Source organism: Myxine glutinosa, chromosome 2 (genome assembly GCF_964187855.1).
Source record: "Myxine glutinosa chromosome 2, kmMyxGlut1.1, whole genome shotgun sequence".
In the NCBI taxonomy this organism is placed as follows: domain Eukaryota; kingdom Metazoa; phylum Chordata; class Myxini; order Myxiniformes; family Myxinidae; genus Myxine; species Myxine glutinosa.
The window spans coordinates 104,617,885-104,638,607 of NC_136262.1; the positions used below are offsets into that span (position 1 = coordinate 104,617,885).

At 42.5% G+C, this 20,723-nt stretch overlaps 1 protein-coding gene across 2 annotated transcripts in view; it reads left to right on the forward strand.

The window, feature by feature from the left end:
• LOC137421474 (puratrophin-1) overlaps positions 1-20,723 on the forward strand; it is a 137,836-nt gene that overhangs the window by 22,532 nt on the left and 94,581 nt on the right. For both annotated transcript variants that reach the window (XM_068107585.2, XM_068107586.2), the window contains exons 2-3: positions 7,436-7,624; positions 16,512-17,853. In XM_068107585.2, the coding sequence (XP_067963686.2) occupies positions 7,436-7,624; positions 16,512-17,853 (1,531 nt within the window). The remainder of the gene's footprint in view (positions 1-7,435; positions 7,625-16,511; positions 17,854-20,723) is intronic.

The window sequence follows — 20,723 nt, forward strand, 5'->3', positions numbered from 1 at the left end:
GCCAGTTATCTCATCGCCAGTCATATAATCTTCAGTCATCTCATCTCCAGTTGTCTCATCTCCAGCATATTATCCCAACTCTCATCTCTCGCGCTTCACAGCACTGACATCGTCATACTACGCTCTGCCATCTTGACTACTGTATCACTGAGACGTCTAATGTCAGAATCACGAAATTTCACACTCTCTGGCGGGAAGAACTAATGAGTGGACCTGCGCTTTCTTTCATTCAAATAGGAGGCATTACTTTTCAGCACGCCCTCGTATTGTTTAATTTATGTCCGCCAAAATGGAAAGTTCAGTCTGATTGAGGGATACGTTCAAATAAACTTATCTTACATTGGCCAGTCCAATTTAAATCCAACATTATATTGTGGAAAATGTCATGAGGAAATGACTTGTAATTATCACATGTTAAATACTCTCCGTAAATAAACAAAACATGTGATTGTTGTTGATACAATGTATTTATGACATCATGGAACACAGACAAGGTGCAAACCTCTGACAAAGACAAAACCGGATCAATCACATGGTCTTTTCATTGTGAGCTAAACACTTTATGCTGCATTGTGACGAATGTTTTCACATAGGAATCCAACGTGGAAGTAACAATCCCAATACCGGGTATTTTTGTCCCCCGTCGCACCGCGGAGCGAAAGGGGGACTCTGGTTTTCCCCTCCGTCCGTGTGTCCGTCTGTGCGTGCGTGCGTCCGTACGTGCGTGCATGCGTAAGCGAAGGACCGCATTCGAATTTGGTGTGGGTGCAACCCACGTCAAAATCCAAGATGGCCACCGCCATGTATGTCTGACGCCATGTATGTCTGAACCTTGTGAGCAGAATATCTAGAAAAATAAGCGAAGTACCAACTTCTAATCTGGTGTGTGGGTGTTTTCTGCATCTTCCACTTTGTCAACTCACATCACCTCCCTGACGGGGGACCTAGGCGTAACGCTTGTCACCTCCAGCAGAAATAGCTGCATTGTACCATCAATAGCAAAATATTTCATGTTGGCCCTCATTTGGCACCAGATGATCACATGTCGGCCCTCATCAATTCAAATACTATGTGCAGGCAGTCTTCTCCTTATGATATTTGACCATTAGTTGTTCTTAGTTTGCACAATAGGTACTGATGGATAAATCGATCTCCTGTTCGCATCGAATATAAACCACTTTACATGGATTGGTTGTCAAATGTCATATGACAGGTTTGGTTTAGGCCTTCATATGGTTTACTTGAGAGTCAGTAAATCCTGACAACAGTTTAATGATTTAGGCAGTGGGGAATGCCGATAACATGTGTGCTGCATTTTTGAGCCAGTATATTCTTGTACTTCAGTTGATAACTCAAGATTATCAGCCATATCTTTTTCTTAAATTAACTGTAGAGATTTGATCGAACATGATACATGATACGCGCTGTCTTGAGAAACAAGAACATGGGCGGGGTCTACGAGCGGCAAATTTGATTGGTTGAGATGATGTAAAATGCCGTAATATTTTGTCCAAGTACTGCTAAACAGAAGCGTTTTGAAAGCGTCAAAAGTGTGATTTCGTGTTCCACAGTGTTCAAGTATATAATTCAATTGAAATAAAGTAAAGATTTTAAGGTCGTGGGGAAAAAAATTCTGGAAGTTTACCGCCGTTGATGCAGCGTCTTTTACACCACCTTATCTAACACATTACATTAGTTATTCATGCCTGTTATTTGTGCCCTTTATGAAGTCCTTAAAAACAGGAAGTTTCCTGTTTGGAATCATTTTCAATTTTATTTCACTGTCAGACAGGCAGACAGGTTTAAAAAATGATCACTTCTCCATGCACGATCGGTATGAATCCAAAGGCAAATAATGCTAAACTACAGGTTAGTTTTCCGAATCATGTTCAAAATATAACATTCAATTGAAATTAAGTTGTTTCTCGAACATAAACTGATGTTTGTAGACAGAAGGACAGAAAGGCAGATGGAAGTGAAGCAATTGCTTTACCCCACTTTTTGCTTTGCGTGTGCGGGGTCATAATACTGTAACAATAATAATAATAATAATACAGTAATATGAGTTCCCTTAGAAGGCATCTAGTGCAGGCCGAAGAATGTAATGCAGGACGAGGCCTTTAGACCCATCAAAACCAGCACTACTATTGATTTAACCCATGATTGTTTGTCCATGCTCTATCCTTTTCAAAATGAGGTGCATCAAACAAGGAAGCAGCCAATCTTAAAACAAAAGTCTTTGGTATGACTCGGTCAGGATTTGAACACTCAAACCATTATAACAGAGAAACATAGGTATGGGAATAGAACCACCTTTGGAGGCCATTTTCCCCCGCGGAGCGGGGGTTGGCCTTTTTCGGACACCGTGGTCCCCTTTTTGAAGCAATGTTTTATGGCCGGATGCCCTTCCTGCCGCTAACCCTGTTAGTCGCCTCTTGGAACACAGGGAATTACCAGTGAGCTGGTACTCAATTTGCCGACCTCGGAAGGATGACAGGCTGAGTCAACCCCCCTGGTGTTAATTCAGCGATCGACCGGGATTTGAACCCAGGATCCCAAGCTGGCGCCCTAACCGCTAAGGCAACACCAGGCTAAACAGAAGTATGGGAATATTTATAGATATTTACCTGTCAGATTGCAATTTGGGCCCAACTAATGTGCAAATATTCACCTGTTTAATTCTGACTTGCTTGGATTCCCATATTTCTGTTTATCGCCGGGGTGATTCTGGGCCAAGTCATTCACGAAAAGTCTGGCCGGGCCTGTTGTTCGACTGGCAGGATTTTGTAATTTGTTCATGATAACTCACCGACTCTTCGGAAAAGATGTATTTGAATCTTCAACGTCCACCAATTCCCCCAGGGTTGGCAGACGGGTTCTCCAAATTACAATTCATCCCATGAACGGCACCCACATTGATGCCTCGCCCCACCTGCGGAACACCACGGTGAGATTCCAACCCGGGCGAGACGGCTCAAAGTTGAACGCAGCCACCTCTAATCTATCCTGCCAGCCTTAAATTAATAAGAATACTGCACGATGACAAATCATGGTGGTAGTGCTTCAATGAATGCTACTATGTATGCCAACAGGCAGATAGGAAGTCAAGTGCCCTAAAAGAAAGAAACGTGAAAATCCGTTTCCTTCCTATTTTTTTAGGCTACCGACTGAAAGCAGCTACTGTACTCTCCACTCCTTCCCCCTGTGTTTCACTCTGAGTAGAACAGTTATTGCAATTGTCAGGCACATTCCCCTGTGTCTTCACTCAACAGCATTGCTTTCTGACTTTCTGTTGCTGCCAACGGAACTTCTTGCACTGTTTCCTGCCAAGGCCAGTTATGGTAAATTTTACAGAAGACAACTGCAACAATGCATATATATGTCTGAGGATGGCAGATGTTTTTGTAAGCAATGGATGCCAATGAAAGGGGAATGTTACTTTGTAGGGCAATGCAACTGCCATGATGATGTTTTTGAAGCTCTCTGATTGCCAGGATTGAGTCAATGCGGCGATACAAAGTTCAAGTTGAAGTTCTTGGGTGTTACAACATTTAGAATGCTGTTTCTGAGGCAGGGTTTATGGCCAGGAGTGAGGCGTACGGTGTTTTCGGAAGTTTGGTTTTGTTGCTTTCAGGAACCTTGCCTTTGTTTTCATGGCGCCGGGAAATCGTGTAGACAAAACAGGCGACAGTATGCCACCGCAATCCAGGACAGACATCAACAAGGCTTGCTTTCGAGTCAAACGAATGTGTAACTGCATAGAGGCTGAGGTGCAGTCTACAGGAGGTGTACAAACAGGAGACCACTTTCTCATGGCACTGGAGATGTCCCTGCTGAGCTTGCTCGAAAGCTCACATCGCCTAGCCTACTTGCCAATGAGTGAGGTACAGCTAAGAAGACATCTTGCTGCGCGCTCCTGCATGACGCATGCTAACGGAATGTATTTCTATTCCAGTTGCTGCATTGGGCCGGTCTGTTGAGATCCCGAAAGGGTTTCAAGGCCATGTCAACAGCAGCCAGTCAAGCACGATGAAAATGTGTTCGCAGGACCTAACTTTCTTATTCGAACAACCGTTACTGGAATGTGTAGAAATGTGTCGTTGTTATTGTTGTTGCTCCTGCTGTTTTCCTTGCATTTCCTGCTGTCACACGTCTACACATGAGATATATTTGCATGTCTCCCAAATTAATTGAGAAAAATATTCTGGGATAAACTCGTACATGAAACTTCTACTGAGGATGAAATAGTCAACAGACTGAAGACAACAGACAACTGAAGTTGTCTCATGTCATAAAGAGGAGTTTGTAGTTAGGAGAGTTCATAATCACCAACACTGTGTGAGCTGCAGAGCACAGAATACAAAATCTCAACTTATTTAAGGTTTTGTCAAATAAAATGTTATTTATTTATTTTTATGAAGCCTTTTCCGACAAAACGTTCTCTGCTCTGCAATTCTCGCAAGTTTGGTTCTTGTCCGTCTTTAAATCCTCATTTACATCTCTTGTCTCTTTTGATCAATGTGATTACCACACAAAAAAGGGAAGTTGGTGAAGACTTAATTATTGCCAGCTCACTTTGCTTTGTTGGTATAACAGGGAGGATAAGCGTAGAAGCATTTACGAGTAGATGAAAACCCTCTGGTCCAAGGTTCAAACTCTTCTCCTGTTTTGTTTTGTCCCCTGGAAAAGTTCCATTATGCGCTTTTGTGTAGTGCTGGAAGTCTATGAGGTTCTGATTCTCAAACCTGAGGAAATGCTCTCAATGACGTGTTAGTTAATTGCTTGGGTCACCAAGATGGATTTGTGAATCACATCCTGGAAACATTAATTTATTTTCTTTTACTGACATACCTTCATTCACCTGTGATGAGTGTGTCAATCTACCTCGTAAGTTGAACTGATTAATGTAACGTATGTGGATATAAGATGAGGTGTGCCTGTTTTTTTTCCCTTCATTCAATTTGCTTCATCAACATTTATTGAAGTTGGGTCGAACTGTTGCATCGCCCAATGAACAAGCCATGTTTGGGATTGGACATAAAGTGGAGAATATTTGGTCCTAATGCAGTTAACCTTATTTTTATGGATAGCAGAAATACTGCTAGACAGATAAATAAATAAGAAAGACGTCGTGCAGAGCCAGACCCCCCCCCCCCCCCCAAATACAAAAGTTGCCATGGAGACATCAAATTGTCCATTTCATCAAGATTTAAAATGACAATCTTAATCATAGCTCAGGTCAATTGGATGAAAGTTGACGATTTTTCAGATAAAACTTGATGATTTTAGAAGTTTGACCTTTTCACCTTAAAAATAGTTGGTTTCCCAATTGAGTAACTCGATATGCAAATGCTGTTAAAATTTTAAGTCAATTGGATGAAAAATGTCGATTTTAGAAATCCAACCTCCAGATGACCTTTGACCTCAAAACCGATAGGGTTCTCAGTTGTGACTACCTCTACAACTTGGTAAAGTTTCATGATGATCGGTTTAGAATTGTGACCTGCAGCGAGTGACAAATAAACAAACAAGAAATATGTCGTGTTTCTTGCAAAATATGTCACTATTTTTTTTTTTTTGATACAAGATCGAGGCTCGTGTAAGACCTAACATTAATCACAGTCATGGGTGGGGGGGGGGGGCGGGGGGGGCGGGGGGGGTGGAGTGGGAGAGATATAAAACACGTGGACACTGCTAATGAGTTTTTTTTTTTCTTTTTGTACTTAAAACGTTAGACAAAGGGTAAGATGGTCGTGGGAGGTAGGGGGAGAAAAGAAAATCAAAGAAACAAGCAAATACAGCGAAGGAAAGAACTTGTATTCACAAAATACCGACGGGAGGAGGGAGCCTAGAGAGACCAGGCCACGCACGAGGTGTGAACAAAAAACGACTAATTACACACATGTTTGCAATAATTACAAAACCAAAACGAACTAGAAACTCACAATAACACATACACAATCAAATAACCAGTGGAAATTTGACAAAGACACGAATGGGAAAATACTCAAACTTCGATGCCGTGGAGAGACCGAAGCGAGCCTCCTCGCTCGAGGGACCGGAAGCCGAAGTCCCCGGAAGCAGAAGATACTTGCGAAATGCCTAAAATAAGTTGTTGGCCTATGATGATCTCAAAACTAATTGGTGGTTGAATTCAGTGATTTAGTGTTCATTTCAGTGTCTTGCTTATGACCAATTCCACCGTTTGGTGAAGTTTTGTGAAGATCGGTTGAAAATTGTGACCTGAAAGCGATAGACAGACAGACAGACAGACAGACAGAATAATTCACAAGACCAACCAATATACTTGAAAATATTTGATTTTCGCAAGTAACAAGAAGACGTCATGCAGAGCACGATACTTGCAAAATCTACCCCTCACCCCCCAAAAAAAGTTGTCATGGATACATCAAATTGTCCATTTCATCAAGATTAAAATTGACAATCTAAATCAAAGCTCTGGTCAATTGGATTAAAATTGATTATTTATTAGATGAAAATTGATATTAGATGTTTGACCTTCAGTGACCTTTGACCTTGAGTTGACCTTTGCCCTTAAATAGTTGGTTTCACAAATCAGTTATACACTATGTAATTGCTGTTTAATTTCCAAGTTAATAGGATGAAAATTGATGATTTTTCAGATGAAAATTGATGATTTTAGAAGTTTGACCTTGAGTTGACCTTCGACCTTTTAAACTTAAAAATGATTGGTTTCCCAATTCAGTGAGACTCTTTGCAATTGCTATACAATTTTCAAGTCAATCTGATAAAAATTGACAGTTTTTCAGATGAAAATTTATGATTTTGGAAGTTTGACGTTGAGTTGACCTTTGATCTTTTGACCTTAAATAGTTGATTTCCCAAGCCAATGGAACAATGTGTAATAGCTGTTTAATTATCAAGTTAATAGGGTGAATATTGATGATTTTCCATATTAAATTTTATGATTTTAGAAGTTTGACCATGAGTTGACCTTTGACCTTAAAAATGGTTGATTTCCAAATTCAGTGAGACTCTTTGCAATGGTTGTATCATTTTTAGGTCAATCGGATGAAAATTGACAGTTCTTCAGATGAAAATTTATGATTTCTGAAGTTTGACCTTGAGTTTATCTTTGACCATTTGACCTCAAAAATAGTTGGTTTACCAATTGACTCAATATACAAATGCTGTTCAATTTTCAAGTCAATCGGATGAAAAATGGCGATTTTATAAATTGGACCTCCAGATGACCTTTGACCTTAAAATCAATAGGCTTCTCAATTGTGACGACCTCGACAACTTGGTGAAGTTTCATGACGATCGGTTTAGAATTGTGACCTGTAGCGAGTGACAAACAAACAGAACAACAAACACAACCGACCAATATACTTGAAGACTCTTCGATTTTGCAAGTAGTAAAAGTTTGATGATGTGTGTTTCTCTCCTGTAGGCCAAGCAGGGTGCGGAGAGCAACATCGCAGCAGTGCTGGCGACCCTGTATCCTCCGAGGGGTGGCGCGGCCCGTGCCCAGGCCGTGGCCCTTACGGAGGCAACTTACGCAGGTGATACCTTTGCTTTCTGGCTCGACTTCCTGCTACCTGCTCACCAACTGCTACTCCGCCTGCAGCAGGGTGCTCGTGTAAGTACCTAAAAGGCATGCATCATGAAATAGCTCACTTGATTGCTATGCAATGGAAGTCACTTTTTTTGATGGAATATGTTTTTCAAATCGTATTGATTGGAAATGTATTTTGGGTTTCATCGAAAATAAGTTGTTGCACAATGGTATCAGCACTTGTGTCTGTGTTGTATCTGCACGTAGACAACGTGATATCTCACTGTGCTTTGTTCATATAATGAGGGAGAGTATCAGAGCAATCTATAGTTGCATCAGAGGAAATCAAGAAATTCTAGTTTTGTATTTTTTAATTCATTTTCTGAAATTTGTCGAATTTGTTTTTCACTTGGAAGTTTTGGGTTACGATGTGCAAATAAAGGCGGAAAGAGTCTGATTTAATGCATTTTAATTCCAGGCTACAAGGCAACAAAAGGTGAAAAATTTGAAAGGGGGTGTAGACTTTCTATAGGCACTGTATGTATGTATATATATATATATGTGTGTGTGTGTGTGTGTGTGTGTGTGTGTGTGTGTGTGTGTGTGTGTGTGTGTGTGTGTGTGTATGTGTGTGCAAGTTTCTGTTGTCAGCTGTTATATTCACACATGCATGGGTTTCAGGAGGTGGAATGGAGACCTACCCAGTCTCAAAGTATCCACCTCCGTGTGTGTGTGTGTGTGTGTGTGTGTGTGTGTGTGTGTGTGTGTGTGTGTGTGTGTGTGTGTGTGTGTGTGTGTGTGTGTGTGTACGTGGGCTTATATCTGTGTGTATGTGTGTGTGCGTGTGTGTGTCTGTGTTTGTAAAAATATCATCTAAAACCTCAGCTACGGTCACACGTAAAATGTCAAACAAAGTTTATTTATTAACTTGCGGTAAAAGTGCGATGAAACGAATGTGAGGATGAATGCACATAGGAGTGGCATGATAAATGTAGATAAGGCCGAAAAAAAAATATATTGCTGGTCTCTGGTCCGACCAAAGTTCCAGAATTGATGCGGCGATGCGGTTTTTTTTTTCTTTTTCTTTTTTTGGAAAAGCATGGATTGCACATATAAAGGTGTTTTTTGTGTCCTCATGCCTTGCGGTCCTCGTCATCTGCTGTGGCACCATCCAGAGAGAAATTAAAGACAGCGAATGGGACTTGCAGGCCTTTTTTTTTGTAAATAATAAACACAAGCTTAAGTTATTTTAAAATTTATTTATTCTGAAAATCATTAAGTTCTTCAAGCATATTACAGACTGCCATTTCGATCTCGAGATCGCCTCGCCGTACCGTTAAACCTTCCAATGCGTCGATCGCGTCAACACTGCGCAGTGCGCATGCGCAACTGGTCGAACAGGCCGATGGTCTCCCACGATCTCTTCTCCCAGTCCACCGGATTATCACAGACACTTACAACTTCATGACAAACGAGAAAGGATCCAGGCCTAACTAACGAGGCCACCCGCAGCTCTTTAGGCCTTATGGTTGCTGCACACGAACCCGACAAAGAACGTCTTCGTTTCAATAAATGACAATATCCAGCCGATAGAGGCCTTGCATCACGTGAGGGTCGTCCATGGCAACCGGTTCCGGCCGCCATATTGGGTGGCATAAACAACATGGCGGGAAAGGTGTCGTTTGATCAGACGGACCTGTCAGTTTACGCCCATAGCTTGCCCGTTGAGGCGTTTTCGCGGTATTGCGAGAAACCGAGGCTGTGTCATCTGCCTGTGGACCCGTGTGTACCCACAAGTACGCCACACACACTCCACAGTCCACACACACTCCACACGTATGCCACAGGTACACCACACACACTCCACAAGTACACCACACGTACGCCACAAGTACGCCACACACACCCCACACGTATGCCACACACACACTCCACACGTACACCCACACTCCACACGTACACAAGTACACCACACGTACGCCATACGCACTCCACATGTACGTAACCAAATGCCTAATCCTGCTTTTCGCTTCGCGAGCGAAGGTAACAACCTCATGAGCCATATTCTCACCTGAGAGCTGCAGTCAAGGCAGCCATGAATCCGTTTTATCGCGTTGTGTCGTCCGGGAAACGGTAGAATGACGAGCCCGATCCCTTATGAATCGGGATGTACATCCGACAGCACAACAACTCTTTACCATCGTGTAGGGGGCAATTTATATGTGAGAGGAGTTTCAAATTGCCGCCATTACGTATGGTGGCAGAAGCAATGTTTTTCCACCCAAGCGGTCACGTGACTAATACGATGACGTCACATGCAACGTCCTTATTGGATTCATGACGTCACGGCACACAAAACTACTCATATCTTTGGAACGGCTGTTTGCATTTGGACAAACTAAACGCTGTTTTGTAGGGGAGAACCGTGCGCGAACGTCGATACCAAATTTGAAAAAAACAATTGTTGACGCGCAGGGCCAAAATCGATGCGCAGAACCCGGAAATATATTTTTCTCGGCCTATTAAGACTACTGTTTGTTCACTACTCACTCATCACTTTACTTATCAATACTGTGTAAAAAACATGAGCTTTGGTGTTCAGGTAGCTGAAAAGATAAGGGAAGGGGGTAATGGCTGCGAAAAGGTTGGAATGGAAAATAAATAAATAATAAATTTACACAAGAAGAGAAAACTTTTCTGGATTCAAGAATGAAGAACTGCATACCTGTATGGATTGATAGGGGGCACGTCCGGGACACAAAGGTGATCCCGGGGGAGGAGGCTGTTTCACAGCACCACTTGGTTGTCTGCGACATAAGGGTGAAAGGTGCGAGGAGAGCTCGGCGGGTGAAGTACCAACCGAGAATGAAGGTGTGGAGGTTGAAAGGTGACAGTGAGGGAGGCATTAAAAGAGAGGCTGAGTAGGGTAGAGGATGATGTGGTTGAGCTTCAAAGTGGTTGGATGTCAATGAAAGATAGTCTGTTGGGAGCCGTTGGTGAGGTATGTGGATGGACAAAAGGACCACCGAGGCACTCGGAAACATGGTGGTGGGATGATGAAGTTGGAAAGAAGATTGACGAGAAGAGGAAGAAGTTCAAGGAGTGGCAGAAGGCGAAGGGTACGGGAGCAGAAACAGCAGAGCATGAAAGTTACAAGGCAGCCAAGAAGGCTGCAAAGAAAGAGGTAGCAAAGGCACAGGAGGCATGTAGGAAAATGTTCGGAGAACGCTTGGATTCGGAAGAGGGTCAGACAGCAGTATTCAGGATTGCAAAGCAGATAGCGAAAGAGAGGTGTGATGTGATGGGGGTGAGTTGCTTGAAGGATGAAGTGGGACAAATCGTTGTCGACGCAGATGGAATTAAAGGAAGATGGAAGAGATATATGGAAATACTGTTGAATGCAGAGAATGAATGGGATGGCAACATAGAGAGTAACCTAGTTTTAGGACCGGCAGAGAAGATAACTGAGAAGGAGGTTGAGGAAGCGATAAAAGCAATGAAGAGTATAAAAGCGGGAGGGCCGACGGGAGTTGTGGGAGATATGTTGAAGGCAGCGGGAAATTGGGGTGTGAAGAGAATGACAGAGATCTGTAATCTGGTGGTGAAAGAAGGCCGCATTCCAGTGGATTGGGAACTGAGTACCCTCGTCCCTCTATATAAGGGGAAAGGTGACCCTCTGGAGTGTGGCTTGTATCGAGCGATAAAGGTATTGGAGCATGGAATGAAGGTATTGGAAAGGGTGTTGGAGAGGAGGATAAGGAAGAAAATGAAGATCGACGAAATGCAGTTTGGATTTATGCCAGGAAGGCAGTTGCAGGAGAAGTACATGGAGAAGGGGAAGAAGTTGTTTCTTGGGTTTGTTGATCTGGAGAAAGCATTCGATAGGGTTCCACGTGAAGTAGTGACATGGGCATTGAGGAAGTTAGGAGTGGAGGAATGGTTGATCAGAGTAGTGATGGCAATGTACAAAAGAGCACGCACAGCTGTAAGGACGAAGGACGGGAACAGTGCTGAGTTTTAGGTGAAGATGGGAGTGCATCAGGGGTCGGTACTAAGTCCACTACTATTTGTAGCTGTGATGGAGGTGCTGGCTCGGAACGTAAAGGAGGGTTTACCGTGGGAGTTGTTGTATGCAGATGATCTGGTGTTGATCGCAGAAAGTATGGATGGACTGAAGGAGAAGATGAACAAATGGAAGGAATGTATGGAGACAAATGGTCTGAAGGTGAATATCGGAAAAACGAAGGTGATGGCAAGTGGTAAAGCATGTGGTGAGGTGGAAAGAACTGGGAAGTGGCCGTGTGCTGTGTGCAGGAAGGGTGTCGGAGTGAATTCCATTCAATGTGCATGGTGCGCTGAATGGGTTCATCAAAAATGTAGTGGTCTGAGAGGGTCATTAACCAGTGTGGCAGCTACATTCAAGTGTAAGGTGTGCACAGAGGGAGCTGCAGATGGAGGAAATGTTGAGTTGGATCTTGGAGACGGCGTGAAGCTGGAAGGTGTGAAAACATTTTGTTACCTTGGAGACATGCTGAATGGAGAAGGTGGATCAGACTCGGCAACGGTTGCTGGAGTGAGATGTGCATGGAAGAAGTTTCGGGAACTGAGTGGCGTGCTGATGAGGAGGGGAGTGTCGTTGAAGCTGAAGGGAAAGGTGTATGCTGCATGTGTGAGAAGTGTAATGATTTATGGGAGTGAGACATGGGTAATGAACATAAAGCAGCAGCGAAGGCTGGAAAGGGTGGAAATGCGAATGGTTCGGTGGATGTGTGGAGTATCGTTGAGAGAGAGGAAGACAAATGATGAATTGCGAAAGATGATGGGAATAGAGCCTGTCATGGATGCTGTGAAGAGAAACTCCTCAACCAACACCTAAGGTGGACAGAGGTTATGTATTCACCCCTGTTTATTACTTGCAAAATCGAAGATTTTTCAAGTATATTGGTCGGTTGTGTTTGTGGTTCTGTCTGTCTGTTTGTTTGTTTGCTTGTCTGTTTGTCTGTTTGTCACCGGCCTACAGGTCACAATTTTCAACCGATCTTCACGAAACTTCACCAAGTTGTAGAGTTCGTCAAAAGCAAGAAGCCTATTGTTTTTGGGGTCAATAGGTCAAAAGGTCAACATAGGCCAAAGATCACCAAATTTGCTAAACTTCAAAAATCCTCAATTTTCATCCGATTGACTTGAAATTTGAAGACCACTTGCATATCTGGTCACTGAATTCAACCACCAAGTATTTTTGAGGTCAACATAGGCCAAATGGTCAACATAGGCCAAATTTCTAAAATCCTCAATTTTCATCCAATTGACTTGAAATTTGAAGAGGACTTGCATATCTGGTCACTGAATTCAACCACAACTTATATTTTAGGTGCACATGGGCCAAAAGGTCAACATAGGCCAAAAGGTCAACAGAGGCCAAATTTCTAAAATCCTCATTTTTCATCCAATTGACTTGAAATTTGAGGAGGACCTGCATATCTGGTTACTGAATTCAACCACCAAGTATATTTGAGGTCAACATAGGCCAAAAGGTCAACATGGGCCACATTTCTAAAATCCTCAATTTTCATCTGATTGACTTGAAATTTGAAGAGGTCTTGCACATTGAGTCACTAAATAGGGAAACGAACTATTTTTGAGGTCAAAAGGTCAAAGGTCAACTCAAGGTCAACCTTCCAAAATCATCATTTTACATCTGAAAAATCGGCACTTTTCTTCCTGTTGACCTGTGCTTTGAACAAGATTGTAAATTTTAATCTTCATGAAATGGACAATTTGCTGTATCATTGGAAAACTTTGGGGGGGGGGGGCGGATTTTGCAGGTATCATGCTACGCATGACGTCTTCTTGTTTGTTTGTCTGTGAGCAGGATATCTCAAAAAGTTACATTTACGAATTCAGACAAACCTTGGCGGACAGTATGGGTGTGTGATGAGGACAAACTTATTAGATTTTGGTGAAAATGTGGATCTCGATACGAATGATTTTTCTGAAGTGACTTCGTCATTGAGAGATCAGGCCCAAAACAGCATTTACAGTGGCCTGCAAAAGTATTCATCCCCTCTACCAATAATGCCACATTGCTTTAGATGGTTCCAATGATGGTACAAATCAAAATTCACTGGTTGCAAAAGTATTCAGCTCCTGAGGTCAGTACTTGGTGGAAGTACCTTTTGCAGCGATGACTGCTACGAGTCTTTTTTGGGTAGGTCTCTACCAGATTTGCACAGTGAGATTGTGAAATATTTACCAATTGTTCACATGAAAATTGCTCTAGTTCTGCCAAGTTTGATGGGGATTGTCGATGGACTGCAACCTTCAAGTCTCGCCATAAATATTCAATTGGGTTCAAGTCAGGACTTTGACAGGGCCACTCAAGAACATTTACTTTTTTCTTATTCAGCCACTCCAGTGTGGCTTTAGCTTTGTGCTTCGGATCATTGTTCTGCGGAAATGTGAATCTTCTACCCAGTTTCAGATTCATGGCTGACTCAAGCAGGTTTTTATCAAGGATTCTCCTGTACTTTATACCATCCATTTCCCCTTCTATCCTGACAAACTTTTTTTTTTGTTTTTTGTTTTTTGTTTTTTTGTATACAAGATCGAGGCTCGTGAAAGAGCGAACATTAATCACACAGAAAGACAAACCGACACATAAAACAAATAACATCGGGAGCGGTAGACAAGATGGGGAGAGAGGGGGAAGGACACAAACACAACATTTGAGAGCAGGGACCGAGAGACATGGAGACATCGAGAGATCTGTGGGAGGGAGAGGGCTTTGGGGGGGAGGCATGTGAAGGGGGGGAGGCATGTGAAGGGGGGGGGGGGGGTGGGAGAGGTATAAACATATGGACACTGCCAGGATTTCCAGGAAAGAAGTTGGAATTTCAAACAAGGTGGATCTGGGGTGAATTAGTGGGGGTAGAAAAGATCAAGGTTATGGATGGGGGAAGATAAGAGATGGTGGTGAACAGCTGTTTTAAAGACCTGGAGGGAGGAGAGGGATTGAAGGGAGTGTGGGAGTTTGTTCCACAGGCAGGAGAAAAGAGGAATGAAAGAGTGAAGGTGAGCAGAGAGCCGAGATTTCGGCAGTTGATCAAATCCCTGCCTAAATTGCTAGATTCGGCAGATCACAACTTGCCAGTCCTTGCTGATAAAAAGCAGCCCCATAACATTATGCTGCCACCATATGCTTGACAGTAGGGATGGTGTTGACTGGGTGATGTGCAGTGTTAGGCTTGTGCCAGACATAACGCTTTGAATTTAGACCAAAGAGTTAAATTTTTGTCTCGTTTGATCACAACTTTTCCCTACATACCTGCAGTATCATTAAGATGCTTTTTCACAACTCCTTACGAGCTTTTAGATGCGTCTTTTTCAGGAATGGCGTCTTCCTTGCCATCTGTCCAGAGAGGCCAGCTTTGTGAAGGGAATGGGATATTGTTGATTAATGAACACTGACCTCCATCTTGGACATGGAGCCTTGCATATCTGCCAAAGTCATTGTTGGATTTACAGTGACACCCCAAACCAGTTTCCTGCTTGACCGGCTGACGAGTTTGGATGGGCACCTTGATCTGGGTAGAGTCTGGGTGGTATGATACATCTTCCACTTTTTAATGATGGATTTCACCTTAATGATGGATTTCACCATACTCAAAGGGATATTGAGTGACTTGAAATCTTCAGCAACCATAGCTGCACAGCAACCACACTTTGAGATAGTCAGCAGGGTAACCGGGTGTCAAAGACTATCCGAGAAGATCAGACCACTTGTTTCTAGCAATTTAGGCAGGGATTTGTTATTTGTTTAGGGTGCCGAAGATAACTCACGTCCTCTTCATAGAAAGACCATATGGGATCTTTAATGTCTAACTGTTGATTCTAATAAATGGATCCCTAGCTTCACGTCCTTCCGAGGGACAGCACACTTTTTGATGCAACACCATGCCTGTGAATCAATAATCCCACAGTTTATAGTCTGGTTTGGAATCAACCCAGACTAAGCTCAAAGGTGAGTACTCTACCTGATCCACACCATTCTAACACACATAGAGAAATTACTGCAACAGAAGGAAGACTGGGGTAAACTTACAGAAACATTACAATCGAAATATGCGCCTCCAATACTTGTATTGATCCACCCCTATGCTTCACCATATCACGCAAGCATGCGCACGACCAATGGGAGCCTGGCTTACAGGCACGCTCCCCTTCACATCATCATATTATAACGATGAATTTTGTTATCACATTATGACTTATTTAATAAATTTGCTAAATTGAAAATATGCTTCCAGGGCCTTAACAACCCCAAGCTTTGTACCTACATGTTCCTTTGACCCATTAACACACCTTGCAAATTCCCATGGCAACCTCCATCTTACAGTATTTTGAAGAGCGATAATCTTTTCAATATTGTGGGCTTCGCAGCCTCTAATTAGAACGTCTATTTACTGACTTATAGTTAAATCTGGTTGTGTTCTCCCCTTTGAGTTCATCTTATTCCGAGTTTGATCCCTAGTTGGGTCGTTTCATTAACTGCCATTGTAGTGGAGCGTCAGTAGGTAGCGCTGTAGCCTGTACATATCCTCTTTCATATATGACTTGAACCAGTTGTCTTTGGTAATGTAAACATAAATGATCTCATCATATGTTTCAAAAAAGGAGGTTTTGTAGCTCTGCACTGGGGCCACATAGTCTGTTCCAAAAGTTTAATTAAAATATGCATGTTAGGTATCAAGACATTTCCACCGTTCAGTCCTCTGATACCTTTAATATAAGCATAGGCCATCATGTATCGGTACCTAGGTCAAGTTCCAAACTCCCACCATAACTACCGCAAATAGGTAAATTAGTGTTGTAATTGCATGATAGACAAGATGAAATGTTATTTTGATGTGATGTGTTTGTACTTTCTTGTGTACTTGTGATTTCATTAAGCTTCTTTTTTTTCTTCCAACAGGCACAGTATTTCAGGTACTCACCTGGCCAAAAGGGTTGGCCATTGACCTTTGGTGGCCGCATTGTGGTGCATTTAGCTCCACCTAATCCCAAGCTGCTGCAGCCTGGTGACTTCTACCTCCTGGTGCTTCCAGCTCCACCACAATCAAACTGCCATCTGCCGGCCCCTAAGGCACCACGTGTCGTCGTCCGCTGGTTAGGTGACACCCGCCTTCTACAGGAGCTCACCTTGCCTGAACACGAGTTTCCCAGGATATTTGCACCGGGTTGGATTTGTCGTCTGAACAAAGCAGCGGCGCATGGTTCCGGCTATCGACTTAGTCCCTCAGTCTTTCCTGGACCGCTCTCTAACATTCTTCTGGCCAGCGAGACTGGTCTCTGCAGGCTGCCCTGGGAAAAACTTGTGCGGCCTGCATTTATTGACATTGACTGGTCACGCCAAAGGACTTGCGGCACGACAGATTGCAAAGGAATCCCATCCCCAAACCCATTAGACGGTACCATAGATTGGCGAGGAGGTGAACGAACTGAAAAAGTCGGCAAAACGTCCAGCCAAGGTCCAGTAGCGATACGGGGACTGGGTGCCTTACCAGCGGTTCCCAGTCCCAAAGTGGAAAATGATATTGATGCTGGTGATTACGTGGAACTCTTGGCCTTGAGTGCAAATTCCGATCTCACTAACCATGAATGGCCATGGCAGAATGGCAACCGGCAAAGAAACTTGGAGGCACACAGGCTGTATCGTAAATCATATGTTGAGGCCCTTCGAAATCCCATGCTCTTTGATGATGACGATGACGATGCATGGTTAAAAGCTGATATAGCGCAAGGCGACAGCTCTCTTGACGGTCAAGTTATGGAAACACATTCATTTCAGAGCAATGAGGAGTCTCATGTGAGCCTCCATTGTAATAGGCTGGAACCTGTTATGGTGGTTGCATCTTGTCAGGAGGACAAGGCTGCTTTTGAAAATGGTGGTCTTCAAAATGACCCCATCATTGATGTATCATTTGATGTTGAACCCTCGGAGAAACACACCGACATCAATAAGGATGCTTTGGTGATAGAAGGAGAGAGTCCAGGCACTTTTAAGTGGCTGGGTACTAGGACCTTGCACACAATTGAGGAGTCGCACTATTCTGAGGAGGAGAGCTCCACAGAAGACCTCTTGAAAAAGACACAAACTAGTGATGAAGAGGTTAGCAATTCAAACTTTGTAAAGATTGTGCAAGAGGATGATAATTTGGGAGACGTCCAATTGCACCTGCATTGTGAACAGACTGCATCTGGGAACAATGAAGGAGGAGGTTTACCTCTAGAAGTCCCAAGAGGTGAAAAATCAGGTAAGGTTTGAAAGTCAACAATGTCACTAAATGTCTTATACCTATTTCACAGGTTCAAGAGTATTATCAAGGCTCTAGAACGTTGGTCAGCAACTTGACGTTGGACATGATCAACTGAAATTAATATGCAGGAGAATAGCACAACATTTGCGGAAGAGTTATAATGTACCTCGATCATATCCTCAAACAGCAACCTATCGTCCTATGTGGAATATATTTAAGTTATTCATTCTATGTTAATTTATTACTTGCAAAATCGAAGATTTTTCAAGTTTATTGGTCGGTCGATTTTGTTATTCTGTTTGCCCGTTTGTTTGTTTGTCACTTGCCTACAGGTCACAATTCTAAACCGATTATCATGACACTTTATCAAGTTGTAGAGGTAGTCACAACTGAGAAGCCTATTGATTCTGAGGTCAAAGGTCATCTTGAGGTCAAATTTCTAAAAATCGTCATTTTAATCGGATTGACTTGAAAGTTGAACAGCATTTGCATATTGAGTCACTCAATTGAGAAACCAACTATTTTTGAGGTCAAAAGGTCAACTGAAGGTCAAATTTCTAATATCAATTTTCGTCTGAAAAATGAAAATGACGATTTTTCAGACGAAAATTGATATTAGAAATTTGACCTTCAGTTGACCTTTTGACCTCAAAAATAGTTGGTTTCTCAATTGAGTGACTCAATATGCAAATGCTGTTCAACTTTCAAGTCAATCCGATTAAAATGACGATTTGAATTTGACTTGCAGATTAAACAGCAATTGCAGAGTACCTCACTGGATTGGGAAAGCAACGATTTTTGATGTCAAAAGGTCAAAGAGCAACTCAAGGTCAAACTTCTAAATTCATCAATTTTCATCTGAAAAATGAAAATGACGATTTTTCAGACGAAAATTGATATTAGAAATTTGACCTTCAGTTGACCTTTTGACCTCAAAAATAGTTGGTTTCTCAATTGAGTGACTCAATATGCAAATGCTGTTCAACTTTCAAGTCAATCCGATTAAAATGACGATTTGAATTTGACTTGCAGATTAAACAGCAATTGCAGAGTACCTCACTGGATTGGGAAAGCAACGATTTTTGATGTCAAAAGGTCAAAGATCAACTCAAGGTCAAACTTCTAAATTCATCAATTTTCATCTGAAAAATAATCAATTTTCATCCGATTGACCCGAGCTTTGATTAGTATCGTCATTTGTAATCTTAATGAAATGGACAATTTGATATCTTTTTCTGGTGGGGGCAGGGGAGTGGGGGGGCTGGATTTCCACAAGTTTCAACTTTCTTGTTTATTTATTTATTTATATTCTATATTAATTCTATATTTTATATCAATATTATTGAGTATATTATCTTGTATATTAATTCAGGTTTGGTTTGTATTTGTGATCTACCATACTCTGTTACAGAGCGTCGGCGCTCCCAAAGCAGTTTCTTGTTTGTACGAATAATTTTGCTTTTCAAGTCTTGTACTGTACTTTCTTTAAAACCTGTTGTGGTTATTGACAAACAATATTTGGTATAGTTATAATATATGTGTAGCAATTTAAAATAGATCATGCCGAGTGATTAAGCAAGGTAAATGTCTAAAATGAACTGACACAGAGTAACAATAAGGTTTCACTGTCTGATTAAATGGACTTTGGACACATTTTAGGGTTGTGGACCCGTTAGTCAGAGAGATTCTTAGATTAAAGGGTTGAAACCTCAATGATTAACGGTTCCCAGCTGATGACACAAACGTCAATTGAATCAGTCAATCATAATGTATAGTCACGTGAAAAAGTAAGTACACCCCATGTAAAATTTTGACTTTTTCAACATATTTCAACATACAGCTATTTGATCTTCAATTCAACAACATTGATAGATAAAGGTGATGTAATATAACAAATATCATGAAACATTTACATTTTGTAGTCCATTGTATAATTTGAATAAACATAAATGCAAATTTTGCATGTGGAAAAAGTAAGTACACCCTTGGCTCTAATAAGTGGTATTGCCCTCTTTGGCAGAAACAACCTCAAGTAGGCATTTCTTATAACTGTCTACCAGTCTCTGACATCGACTGGGAGAAATTTTTGCCCACTCCTCCATGCAGAAATCTTTCAGCTGTGCGATGCTGGAGGGGTTTCTTGCATGTGTTACGTGGTCCTCCCGGTGACTACCTGGTCTCGGTGACCCCCGGACCGTGAGAGGAACTCCGCCAGAAAGATCTATTATTTATGCTCTTTCGTAACGCATAAATCTGAATTCCAACCAATAAGAAACCCCACACCAAGGATCCGGAATACTCAATGATATATTCCCCGAGCAATCAACCATCCACAATCAGCAATCAATAGTACAAAGATGTAAACTCATCTATAATAACTCTAAGATGGCCATCTTATACATTCCTCACGTGAGCCCCACTCTCGACTCCCTCCATGGTCAATGTCTCTCTCAATGTCTCCGTACTCCGGTAGTTCGATCTCCGCACTTGGGCGGTGGAACGGACCCTTCCTGACGTTCTTTCACCGGGCACGTCCCGTACCGGGAACAACGGCTGCAGCGCGCACCTCCTGGCCAAGCAAAGCGGGTACAGCAAAGCAGGCAAAGCAACACGCGGCTTGCCCAGCGCGCGCGGCCCAAGGTGCGACCCGTACGCGGCCTTGTAGACGGTGAGGCGAACTGTGCCAGCTGCTTGGTTCCGTGCACGAACCCACGGCGACTTGACGTGTCAAAGGGTAGTTACACGTCCCGGTAACTCCTCTCGCCAGACGGGCTTTTAAACGCCGATTCTGTTACGTTGCTCAATCGATACCGCTCGCGTCCGAGCTCGGCGAGGAAGAAGAAGAATCGTCGCTTCTCTAGGACCTC